The 13,773-nt window shown below is 41.0% G+C and overlaps 1 protein-coding gene across 1 annotated transcript in view; it reads left to right on the top strand.

Moving 5' to 3' along the window:
* The first annotated feature begins 209 nt into the window (after positions 1 to 209).
* Positions 210 to 13,773, top strand: part of LOC111265950 (guanine nucleotide exchange factor DBS) — a 155,049-nt gene continuing 141,485 nt past the window's right edge. The window contains exons 1-2 of the mRNA XM_086970739.1: positions 210 to 589; positions 5,434 to 5,969. Of these exons, the coding sequence (XP_086826865.1) occupies positions 5,861 to 5,969 (109 nt within the window). The 5' untranslated portion in view covers positions 210 to 589; positions 5,434 to 5,860. The remainder of the gene's footprint in view (positions 590 to 5,433; positions 5,970 to 13,773) is intronic.

Here is a 13,773-nt window from a genome sequence, read left to right as displayed (position 1 = left end):
TCTGCGCACGTTCAGAATCCCGTGCGGTACGAGCAGCTGGTTGAAGTGGGTACATTTCGCTCGCATTTACTTCTCCTTGAATAAACGTATTTCAAGTGACTACCGGTCGGCGTAAGTTTGCATCAGTGACAATTTAGCTGTGGCCATAGTAGTGGGGTTGGTGGCTGATTCGAAAGCATGATTTTTTTTTTTTTTTTTATGTACTTACACGATGGGACTTCACAATGGAATTCGTGTCACTCTTCCGTGCGCCCTGTATGCATTTGACGGCATATTAGACGAATGATAGAATTTCTATGGTATCGTTTGAACAGGTATCGGCGCCAATTGCGATACTATAATGGGTTATTCAAAATTTGGCGCGTGAAACGCTGTGCGAATGATTAACTAAAAGGTTCGATATATAGAACCTATGCAGCCCTTCGTCGTCTGCTAATGTTACAAATCTACGCTGTATATGCTCGTTAATGTACACTTCAAGTTGGCTATTAAGTGGTTAATTTACTAGTTGATTAACGGAAATGAAAAGTCAGTTCGTCAGTCAGTTTACTTAATAACATATAGATAAAAGTTGGTGTAGTACTGTAACGTGAGTGACACTTATATTTTCAAATCTTCACAAGTTAACTTAGTACATTACATTGATTAGTAAAGTGACACTAATTGTAAGCATAAAATACATTTGACTTGTACAAAAAAAAACACTATTTCACGTATTAAAAAGACCCTAAGTTAATATTAGGGTATATATATAGTAAATGGGTCCTCTGTTTTCCAGTTTCGGACTAATCTTGTGAAGGTGCAAACGGATTACGATTTAATATCGGAACTACCCTGCTTGCAATTTCTCATCCAGAAGTCTCAAATATGCGGCACTACCAATTTTAACTAAGAGACGGCTGTTCCTTGGTTTTGTCAAACACAACCGTTTCCGAGCTTCAAGCCTTTGGCTGGTCCGATGTGGGGGGTGGGCCGCTCGGTGGGGCCTTTCTCTAACCCTTTACCTCTAACCATCTCGCTAACTTTCGGCATAGTGTAAAAGCCTGACGGATACAGAGGAAGGTCATACAAATTAGTTGACGTGGTTCAGCAAACCCACCATTTAGACAAGCGTAATACCCATTCTATCTAAAACAATGTGGGTATTCTTGTAGCCTACCAGCTACGCAATAGACGCAAAAGTTGGCCGGCCACTTGTATCACTTTATATGCGAAGCACGTCGCGAACGTGTTACGTGCATAACGTCGAGACGCATTTACAAGCGCCACTTCTCGTGGTGCGTATCAATGTCGACGAACGACGATGCGATTCGGTGACGTGGATAAATGCATTCAAACTGTAAGGTCTCGTACACTGACGACCTGTGCTAGTACGACTTCACTGAGAATACAAACGAAGGCATCTCAATGGACGACGATAGTAACAGTCGTGTCGCTGCTGTACATCCTACAATAAACTGCCACGCATAACCAGGACCGAGGCATTTGCAAAGTCCGTAAATGACCAATTTCCATTTAACGGTCGTTAACGTACCTACAACTTGTTAGCTCGGACGAAACAGACCTGCTTTCAACCCAAATGCAGCCCACTGGGCTCAATTTAATCCTTTCGAACACAACGAACCCCGTATTCATTCTTTTCTAAGCTCCGTTAAATTATTGCTTCCTACCTTTCTAGCTTGCTATCGAACTTCTGCGATCTACCCTCTTCAAAGTCGCTAATGTAGGGTGGCAGTTTCGAGTGTCCGCACAGGGGGTGACGCGAAGACTCTGAACTGGGCTACTGGGTCACTGACCTAATTACAAATCTGCCTAACACTACTAGGTCGAGAAGCCGGAGGTTTAAGCAGGACACAGGTTGTGGATACTGCGCTGTGCCTACCCTGATTTGACCTAGGTGGAGCATTGACCCAAGCCAAAAGCAACGCACTACAGAGCTGGCTTAGCTGCATCCTCTCCGGAGAGACAAAATGTTTTTAGGCTTTTGGGATCATAACTAGGCCGAGCGGGTGCCTTGGAGAGGGTGGCGCCATTTGCATGTTTGGTTTCATTAAAATTCAATAGATGCGTTTCGTTTCGATCAGTCAGTTAAGCGCCGTTACTGTACAATTCGAGCTGTGTATATTAATAGTCAAATATTTTTGTGGGATTATGAACTGTCTTATAGTTGGCAGCTTGCTTAAAACTACCCGTAGTTTTTGGCGTATACTTTTCTTACAGATGCTGAGTACGCCCGGTCTGAGTCTTCGTCCATCTATTACCGCTTGCCTGCATCTACCAAGTTCGGCGTGCTTGTCTATGCCGAAAACACTTGACGGGTTTACCTACCTATAATTATACTATTAGCATATTCGCTTGTTCCCGTTCCCTTCCGCTTTTTTTTTCTATCCGTTCTTCCCCTTCCGGTGGCTGGCCTCCTTCAAGTGGCCATCAGGCTCATTTCGATCGGTGACCCCTTTGAGTCCTTTGTGCTCTCCCTCTCCTTATTTGCTTTTTTACTACGTTTCGTCCACGACAGCGGTGCTGCCCTCAACTTTTCTGCGTGGCGACGTTAGCCCTCCACCATCGCCTTTTCTATCGACGCCTTCTACTCGAGGTTCAGCAGAGTTCTCCCTTCAGTCTTTTAAACTTTCCTATAGTTTGTTTTAACTCTGTTTCTCACTCTTTCCTGTACCGCTACGTTTGCTGGCTTTATTCGAGCCGCTTTGGCATGTCCGCGTGCGTTACAGCTGCTATGTCAGCTCTTGCTTCTTCCGAATCAACAGCAGCCCGACACTCATTCATACACCGTTCAAACACTTTACTCTTAAGCGGGCCGCTTTACAATCTATCTACCATCGGAGGTCGTTATTTCTCACCTGCTACGACTAACATTTTAGCCACTTCCCACTACTTCCACGGCTACTGCTAGTACTGAAACAGCTGTCATTGCGCGAGTATCAGCAGTAAGTTGTTACTTTTCAATTGACGCTTCCTCCAGATCGCTTCTCAGACGCATCGATTACACCCTGACTTTTTTTCTTCTATTCACTTCTGCTGAAGTCGCTTAGGACAAAAACGATGGTTGGGTAGCGAGTGAAGCGGAAGGCTCTCTGCAGCTTTATGCGCCCGTCTATCTGTAAACATGTGTACCGTCATACGTTTCATCAATAGCCGATACGACGAATTCACGCCGACTATTTAGTTCCGGTTTTCATTTATTGTAGCGATCCTCCAAGTTACATACATACACTAATTCACACACATACACATCTATATATGTAATCTGAACGAATCGTCATGCAACCTTGGCCGTGAGATGAAAGCTAAGATGACCTCGACACGGCTGAGGTTACCGCAGCGATAGTGTAAGGTCTCTATATAATAAATGCATACAAGTCCTCTTACGGTGCGAATTGAACTGGGCTTTTTGAGGTCAGGTCAAAAAGCTTTTGGGGAGCCTCTGCTGACCCAGGAGATTAAGGGTCAGAGGCGCGTAGGAGGAGGTCAGAGACTGCGGCACTATTAACTTAGCTTGACCCGGTCTAACCTCGACGATGCGCTGAACCGGTGCCATTGACATCGAGGTCAACGCGGGTCAAAAGACTCATGGTGTATGGTAGTGAGGGACAAAAGACCACTTTAATCACCAAGAAAACTCAAGTGATTCTCGTAGAGTTAATATAAGTTTATGAATATTTAGTTTTTTTTTCTCAATAATATAAAGTAACACAATTCGTGTATCAGAGTTTCCACAGAGTAGGTTTTCCATGCGGGCAGCCTACAAAGAAACGTTGCCTATCTCGAAAGGAACACAATTTCTTAAAATATGCTAGAGCTAAATTCTAAGCTTCTGATTCAAAAATAGAATACCATTAGCTCGACGGACTAGCTGTTTATTGGAGATATTATTAAAGTTGATTAAATGTCCAGCCATGAAGAAACCGATGACTGATAGTAAGGTTGCCGGCATTATCTGTACGCTCTACGTGTTTCTATAGAAATAGCTGCGAGTAACAAATACTGCCAGCGCACAAGTTAATGGTCTAAGGAAGTTGAGTTAGAAATGACTATAATAAGGTACCGACATATACTACACGACATGTATGATTAAATAAAGAGAGAAAATAAAAGTAAAAAGTTTGTCATATATATTCGAAAACAATGTTATCAACATAGCGAACTGCGTCTAGGAAATATTTTTTTATAACTGCTTGGTGCTAGTTTATAACGTAAACTCAACATCGGCAGTCGCTTTTTACGCCTCACCCCTTAGTTCCATACGCTCTCAATCGCATGCGATGAACTAATTTAATAGGGTTATCTTAGTTACATAACCCTGAAATTATAACGAGAGCATCTTTTAGTACGGGTCGAATCCAGTGACGTGATCGCGGATGCACTGGCGACCTGCGTACAGTTCAAAGAAATTGCCTGCCTCAGGGTAGAGTGAACGTATTCGGGTCACATCAATGAAATGAAAGGAAAAAGCTTTGTTCGAAGACTTCACATTGCGTGAGAACAATTCTAACCCACTTCTTTCTTTACCTGTTCATATGAACTGTGTAAAAAAATCTATAATCTTAAAAAGCGGCTAAATTCGACAGTTATTTAGCGAATAGTTTTATTTTGTGGCGCGGATCAATATTCTGATGCACTGCTAATTGTTTAAATAACAAAAAAAAAAAAGTAAGCGATGCCACAACGCATTGGAAACCTAAAAAGCCTCGATTTTACTTCTACCAAGCAAATTCAAATATATGTGTTGAACCTGTGTATTTGTTATTAAAGCAGAATTATTAGAGAAATAATTAGATTTATTTTTATCACTAGTGGTATATGGTATGCGAGTCGGCCTAATACGATGACCTGTTCCGTGATCTATACAATGCGTTGCCTAAATTTCCCGAAAGGAGCTTGTAGCAATGCGCGGTTTAATATGAATGAATTTTTAATGAGCATAGAAATTTGTTTAGTAGCTCACCTATAATTGTAGCCGGACTTTACGTTGTATTTCGCATTGTACTGTAGTTGATATAAGCCGTCGAAGATAGGACGTCCGATCGTGTCCGACGGCACCTATCGTGCACGTTGATGTGCATTATATATCCTGCGAGCAGTTATCGCAAGGTTATACAGAGCATATGCTTTCTGGTAGTGTTTGGTCTTGTATCGAACTATCGACAGAAATGCTCGTACGCATTACAGAGCCAACGTATTCAGTAGGTAACTAAAAATACAAAAAAAAAAACTTTAATGAACGCTAGGCCAATATAGATTTTCTCAATTTTAGGAGCGGAGTGGACTGCACCTGCAGTTTCCACTAGTAGTTCGTATTAAATATATATTGCAGGCTAAGATTAAGGTCTCTCACAGAATAGTAACTGTAACACGTGGCTCCTGGATATATATAATTTCGAAAGACATAAGTCTCTAACAATGTCTTGTTTGCAGGTATTGAATCGATCTAGAAGATCTACAATACATGACTATGACATTGCTGTGACGTTTTTCAACCAATTGTTGCGTGCTCATCAGAAGAGTGGAAGATGGTAAAGGCTGGCAAAGACTGTGGAGCGGAAGAAACGTCGCGACCGGCATGCTGGTACGTACCATTGGATGCCAACTATCGTTAATGGGCGCATGCCGTTTGGCGTCCATCGAGCGCAACAGAGTCGACGCGACTCGGAAGACTCGGATCGCATGTGATGTATGGACGTGATTTAGATAAAATCTGGAGAAATCGACGAGCGGCAGAGATAGCTAACGAGTTGTTGTTTGGTCAATCTCTTGTTGTCAGAAGATAGCGCACTGCTTTAAGCGACACCGAACGCTTGTAGACATACCACTTTTACCTCATATACAGACGTAACTACACTCGATGGATTCGTTACCGCGTTTCCATCGGTGGGGTTCGAGTGTTGGTCTGAGTGAAAAGAGCCGCCACAAGTGGAGTTCGGCCAGCAACATCAGTCGGCAGTCCAATGCAGGTAATCAACTTATATGTAGATATATATATATATATATATATATATATATATATATATATATATATATGGTTTGTTAAAATAGCCTGAGATGACTAGATTGAAAGTGGACATGTTTGCTTGAAAAAGTTCATTTCTAACAAAAGAAAACACCTTTATTACTTACCAGGGTCTCAAAAAATGAGATCGTGTCTCAGATTTAATAGTTGTGATCGAGGGTACCATTCTTAAAATTAAACACTTTCGTATCGATAGTTACGATATGTACCAATCTGATTGCATCAACAAACAAAGCTGTGAAACGATTATTGAAAAGTTTTTTTTTGCAAAGCAGGGTTTTTTAATAAAATAATAAATATTTAACCGATTAGCGTATTTAACGTCAGGCAAAATTATATTTTTTGTGTTGATTATAAAATAACATAAAACCATCACTACTGTCGAGAAACCTAGAAGGCAAAGACAAAATCGATTTAGACTCTAGCGAAACAAGCGATGAATCACGCAAGCATCAAGATGTCTTACTATGCAATAATGGATAGCTAGGCTTCGCAGCTTTCCTAACAGCCGATGATGGTCGACTCCACTGAAAGCACGCCTTCGGTCAAAGTATGTAAGTTGTTCATAAGGGTTAATAAATATAGCCAGTCCTAAATTGTTTCTAAAGGTTACGTACAGGTAGAATAACACGGAACAGGATCAAGAGGACTACTCTCCTTTCGATACCTACAAACGCCTGGGATAAACCTCTTTATCAAAACATTACTCGCGACAAAGCATGCGGTTACTAAATAGCGATTAACACCATTAAATTCAATAGTGCTAGGTTATAGCGGTTTTAATGAGAAACATCAAAAGTTAGCTTGTTAGAATATCAGTGCTGGTTCCGTTGCTGAGCTGGGCGCGTGGGGCCGTTGGACAAAGATAAGAATATAGTTATTTATTATTATGTCGTACCTTTGTCCGAGCCAAGGCCGAAGGGCAAGGTGCAAGGCCGGAATGGGACTGATGACCCTTTAGGGGAGTTTCGCTTAATGAAAAAAAAATATAAATGCAAACGTTCGAATTCTGAATAAGATCAAGCAGAAATCCGTAGATGTTTGCTGATTTTACCAGGCTTATGTACGTCTTATTCCGGAGCAGACGGCCAATGTGGGGCTTGATAACTGGGTCGGCAAACCAAAAAGCTGGCATTCATCGCCGTCGACGTATTTTCATCATTTACGGAGAGGCGCAGCAACGAGTAGGAGTGGTACTGAGCCGCCATGCAGAGACTGTCGAAGTCAACTCTGGCTTTATGCGATTGTACAGCTTTATTGCCGAGTAGTCTGGAACAGTCTTTGATGTGAAGATGCCCTTCCCAGCCACCCAAACAGCGCAAAGGACAAAAATGATTCTCTTCACAGTTGTGTATTATCAAGTACATGCGTCAAAATACTAAAGCCTTAATATAAAACTCAACTAGAACCCCATGCAGAGAATAAGGCGTTCATGTCTTAAAGAACCTAGCATCGCGTTGCCAGTAGATAAAACACCACCAAATAGATAAACTAACGAAAAATAGCTAAATTCGCGTAGGAAGTCATATACGGACAGAAAAATATTCGTTCAGTCTAGACGGCGTACGGCAGCATAGCAAACACAGCGCATCAGAACGTACAAACAATATACATTAACAAGAAGTATATGGTCGCATTATTTTCGTCTCCACTTCTACACCTACTGCTATTATTGTCATTAACTGCTGATAGTAGTGGTCTGATGGGGAATTGTTCAGGGTTGCAGTGAAGCAGAAGAGGGTACGAAGAAGGGTGGAGGGAAGGGCGTTAGTAAGGTTGGTGCAGTTAGAAGGCGTTGGTCGAGCTTCTATTTATTCGGCAGAGATAACCTACTGGACTCTACCAGCGGAGGAACTCACATTGGGCCCCAGAACAGGGTAAACATTGGACCTCAAAGCTGTTGTTACGTCGTGCGTATGCAAGTCGATCTGTTCGCTCTTAGGATCGGTCTTTTCCTTTTCCTGCCCTTTCTTGTGCTTATTACGCGGTCGCGGCCTCCTGCTCTTTGTTCAGTCTATCCGGCCTCGATTGGCCCCTATTAGCCAGTGGATTATGGCGTGCGACTTTCAACCAAGTGCTCCCGCAAAACAGACGAAAAGCAAAACCGTCGTTCCCCCACGGTCGCTGTCCTGGTGGGGAACGTGGCCAGCATTAGCATTAAAGATTATCTGTCTGTCTGACCTTGCTGACCCAATTTGCTGCCACATCCGAAAAGGAAGACGATCTTAGGCGGGCAGTAAATAGTTCGCTTCTAAAATTATAAATATCTAAATATAGGTCAGCCTAACAGTAGCAGTAACAACGACAAAAAAGTAGACGATAGAGTTTAACTATGCTTAGACAAATATGTTTAAGATTATGTTTTTTAGATGGAGCATGAATTTAGTGGGGAAATCAAAGTACTTCCCATTGTTCGCTTACTTCCCAGTGCGGTTAAATTTTAAATCCGATGTATTAGATGAAATGACAATCTTCTAAGTAAATATCTTTCTAGACATCGAATTTTTACCTATTATGCACTAGATAGAGAAGTGCGAGGATATATTTATCAATTGAACGATAGGACCAAATTAGCAAGTTCAAGAAATAGCTGGTTTGGGCCTGACATGCACGTGTACAACACCTGATACTTCTAAGGCAAGAATGCTACCATTGGAAGATGCTAACTCAATACTCGGCCATGTAAATGGTTCAGTTTAAAATTCACACGAAAATTAAGTAACATATAATACAAGTTCGTGTTCAAGTTCTCTTCAAACGTCTCCAATGTATCAAACTAGCCTGGAAAAATACGACTGTTTTTTAAAGTCAAAAGACAGACTACCAGTATTGGTCATTCAGCCATCCAAAATCACTGTCAAAAGTTGATTTTCTCAATTACAAATGAAACATATAATTGATGCAACGACCTAAGGTTATTTAGTAAATGGGCCTAAAAGGAGAAAACATAGTTGAGTTTATAAATCACAAATATGGCAGCATACTCATAGGAGTGTACGCGTCCATACATAGAAAAATAACTGAGTCGCATTGCGGACTTAGATGCCATTTGCAGATATCACAATCCCTCACTGTCGTTCAGTCATTTCGAAACTTGTCGTCTGAAAGCGAGTTTATGGCGAAGAAGTCCAGTCCTATATACCAAAATATCCTGGCCATGTACTAACGATGCGTACGTTCTACAAATGGTACGGGTGCTGCTCTTGCGCGACAGGCCATACAGTTTTCGTTAACCTAAAAAAGAAACTCAGAAGAGACTCATAGCAAGCACAGGGACCCTACGAGACATTAGGGGGTAAAAGTTCAGATGGGCTGTGAAGGCTGCTAGCTACAATAAGTGTTGGCGCTGACCCCGTAAAGGGCCTCCCATCCGTTGTCGAGTGTTGGCTGGCACCTGGATTAGACTAGTAGAGCGAGCTACATCGGTGAGCACCAGGGTCCACTTAGCAGCCGCTTGCGTTTCATTGTATTTTGAAGGCACGGTTTGACATGAACATCTCATGATGTTCTACGACCGGCATAAAAAGTCACAAAAGCCAGCTAAGTCTCCCTTGTCCCATGACAACAGCGCTTAGTTATAAAACATTGTCGCATGTAACTCGCGTCCTAGCCTGGATCTGGTGAATCTTTTTTCCAGTTCCAACGAGGAAACTTCGGCATAGCTCTGTGTCGTTGTCTCTTTGCAGGGTTCTTTCTAACGACTTTCCCTTTGTTCACGGCTCTTTTCTCGTGTAGCTTGCTTGGTCACTATGCCTCGCAAGTGTAACCTTATCTGCGTTTCAGTTTTTCGCCCCCGTAGTCGTCGACGCCGCAGTTATGGCTAAGCTGTGGGTTTTACCTAGCCCCGCAGTCGCTAGCTTTGTTCTCCACTCACTGATAAGCGTTAGGGAAGAAAACACTTCACCGCTGCGAGCGTCAAAATTATTCAGAAAATTCTTGTGCCATCATTCGTCGCCGGGTTTTATCCGGTCTTGCGGTAGTTCACGGACCCTGGACTATCATGCGAGCACCAACTAGAGGAAGACCCAACTACGAGCCCCTACAAACCTTCCTTCCTCGCTACCCTTGCTTGACCACCTATACTCTCCTTCTACTTGTACCGAATACTATACTGAGCAGCTATGGGTCTATCGGATATAGTAGAAAATGCAGTTCAGTTCCCGTTCAGAGGCCCCCATGTGTTAGCTGGCCAACATAACGCGCGCTTGGCAGCAAGACGGCCCTGATGAATGATGTCTTTTTATCAGTAGAGGCAGGTTGCGGAAGCAAGCCTTAATGCTGGACGTGCGATACGTGCTAGATTGTAGGCCTTACTGGGCTAATGAGTTATTTTATTTGCTGACTTCTAACGTTTTTTACCCAAAAGTGGATGACGAAAAAGGAAGAAGAGGGGAATGACGAATGGGGTGTGATGACTTTAATTATTATTATGATATATACGTTAATGGATTATGCACATATGTACATATTAATGAAATACTCTTACGACGGTAATAACAAGTCGCATTCATATGCAGTGGATTTTTCTTTCGGAGAGATGAAACTTTCAGTATTGATTTATTAGCTATCGTGTCGCGGGAATTACTAATAAAAATACATGCTATGTTGGAAGTTGTAATGAGATCTGTGTACATAAAGTTGGTAAATGAGTAAGGATCAGGTATTAAGGACCAACTATAATACTGTAGACTATGAACCTAGCGTCATATGGATCCTGACATACAGAAAGTGTACTTCTTTCAATATTATTCCGAATTTCAATACTATTAGACAGTGACAATATATACAGTAGACCTATTAGATAGTGATGATCAATACAAACATAATAAACTCATGCATCAAAATAGTTTACAAAATTGTATTTTAGGCGACCTAGAAAAAAATCTAACTTAGTATAACATAAAATTTTAATATGAAAAAATTCCGCGAAATAATAATTTACACAGGCTGTTAGGGCAATAAGTGAAGGGCAGAAAGTGAAGAAATCACGCGCACTAGGCACTAGGTAGAAAACAATAACTTAATAATAGCGTGGGGGCTGGAACGTTTACCGTTGCACTCTAAATAAATATATTGATAGTCATGTTAGTGCACCTGTATATGTACGGTTCTCACAATCTCACACACACACACAAGGCCTCAAGTGGCTCTCTTTAGCTGAAAATAAAAAAAAAAGTCTTATGTTATTGTGTTGTGTTCAATTGTTATACGAACATTTCATTGATGTCTGGATAGTCCATATACTATTAACGGCTTACCTTGTGGATGCATTAGAAAGTCTTGAGTTTCATATCGTGAATGAAGTATCGCAAATGATTTTAAATCAATCTTAAATAAAGACACTTCATAGTGTTGGGCTCTAATTTGAACCTATATTTTAGCTACGAAAAGTAAAATCACATATAATAGGACATATACGTACACGTATAAGGTTTTTGACTATTGTACGCAAGTGAATACCTAAAACTGCGTCTTTATACGTATATTTATATATATTTTATACTATATATATATATATATATATATGTATTTCGATAATCAAAATTGATCAATAGCTACTTCCATCAAGCGCCTCGTATTCTCTAATTTTTTGTATTTACACTGGAAGTTTTCTCAGCCACCGTTGGATCCCATTGTGGTTTGAAATTGATTTCAATAACATATATAAACTAGAAGTGTTTTGGGCATTTAACTTACTAACTTTTATTGGTCTTTTTATGAATGGTTGCCTAGGAAGCTGCGATTTCCACATATAGATAATGTACACACAGAAAAGCATTAATCAAATAGATAATTTGACGTTCGATTTCATGCTAAGTTTTATTGTTTTTTTGTCTTTGTAGTGTATGTGAGCTGGAACTTACGGAATGTCTTATTGTTCTATTCATGTATGTATGTGTGCCAGTTGCTTTTTTCATGTTACTGTATTATTTAGTTTCGAAGAAATATTTAGCTGAGTTATTTATCTCTAGTTTATAGTGAGAGTGTTTGTATCTACATGGTAAGCTTACGACCTACTCAAGGCATCCGCTTAGGTGCTCTACGTACGTTAAATACCGCTGTGCCTTTAGCGTGAGTTGACGGTGTTGTTGCTTGCACTCGTACTGCCTGGTTCTATTGATGCCGAGTCCCGTAATACGGCTAGGGCATAGTTTATACCCGACGCACTCGAGATTTGCCAGCATAGCAGAAAACCCACTCAGCCCCCCGGTTTTGTGTAACCCCCGCTACTCTCCCTGGCTACCTGCATACTGCCTAGAGGTGTAATGGAACAGGTTCAGTGATCCAGTAAACTAGGCAGTCAGCTTGGAAGGTGCCGCAAGACACAGCGGAGTATAACAGCGTAGTTAACAACAACGAAAGGCCTTTCGAGATCTAAGCTTTTGTGACGGGCTGCTAAGGGGGAGCTGAAGCAACCTGACTAACGAATAGAGAAAACAACACGCTGTAGCAACTGCTCAGAAAAAAGGCAACGTCAAACGTTGCTGCAGTCATAGTTCTTCAACTGCTGCTTTTTTGCCTGTCGGCCGTCGCAGCTTAAGGCACATCTAGATGAGGGTGCAGGTGAAAAATTCGATGATCGAGTCATTGGGGAGCCGAAGAGAAACGGTAGAAGCGGTTCCTTTAAGGTGCCGGAATCAAAGCTGGAAAATGGAATCGCTACCTACGAGAAAGTCACACTGCAAGAAGAACGTTAATATCAATCTGTTTATATCTGTTTATATATAACATGTATGCTGTACAACAGAAGTAGAGGGCGCCCTACAGATACGTGCCTTTGCTTCGCCAATTTACGGTAGAATCAATTTGTTTGCGTGCAAACGGAACTTGCATTATTCGTGTCACTACAGTCCTGGGTTGTCATGGCAACTTTGGATATCCTAACAAGTTTGAAGCGTTAGTCTACGATTACGTTGATCAGTCCAATTACGTCAGTGTTAGAACAATTAGTTACCAATTCTGTCCAAAAAATTAGATCAATTATTATTATCCAGTTCCACTTCATCTGATCCAAACGGCTTAACGTACCGCCAGATTTCGCTATGGGAAAGAACGGCGTCATTTAAATGCGGCAAAACCAATTACCGTTACATAGGGAGCAATAGATCAGTCAGATATAGTAATACCAAACAACAATAAAACAGCGTAGTCACATAAAAAGGCAGGTAGGCTTTCAATGTCACTAATGATACTTTAATTTTTCATTTATATTTTACTTTTTGAGTGTATCACAAGCTGAATGTTTATCAAAATCAACTTTTTAACCAGCGGTTTTTCAGTGGAGGGAATAAAACCCGCCACTGAAAAACCGCCGCAAGCTCATAACAGAGTCCTCATATAAGAAAAATTGACGTATTGAAACTTTACTCGAGATTAGCTATATGAAAAGGTCTGTTACATTCAAGGAAATATCGCTTATAACTTTTTTATTAAACCTGGTATAAAAGTCTAGTTAACACAATGAAAACATTTTTCCAACCTTACTCTCCAGACAATTTTCAACACTAGAAACACTTAAATTGGCTCCTAACAAAAGCGACATTCACCTGAAACCTTGACATCAGCCTGTTCTAGGCCTATCTTTAACATATTATATTGTACTTTTTCGTTTGATACAATTGCCTTTGGCCTAATTGAAATCACAGTTAGAGAGAGTGATGCGCTGTGATAACGACTCCTTGAATCGTATTATGTTTTGTAGTAGAAATCTGTAATATAAACGTAGTCGACGTTACAACGAAGTAAAC

Source organism: Varroa jacobsoni, unplaced genomic scaffold (assembly GCF_002532875.2).
Source record: "Varroa jacobsoni isolate VJ856 unplaced genomic scaffold, vjacob_1.0 scaffold_1031, whole genome shotgun sequence".
NCBI lineage: Eukaryota > Metazoa > Arthropoda > Arachnida > Mesostigmata > Varroidae > Varroa > Varroa jacobsoni.
The sequence above is the reverse complement of the archived record's forward strand: the minus strand, read 5'-3'. Positions and strand labels throughout refer to the sequence as shown.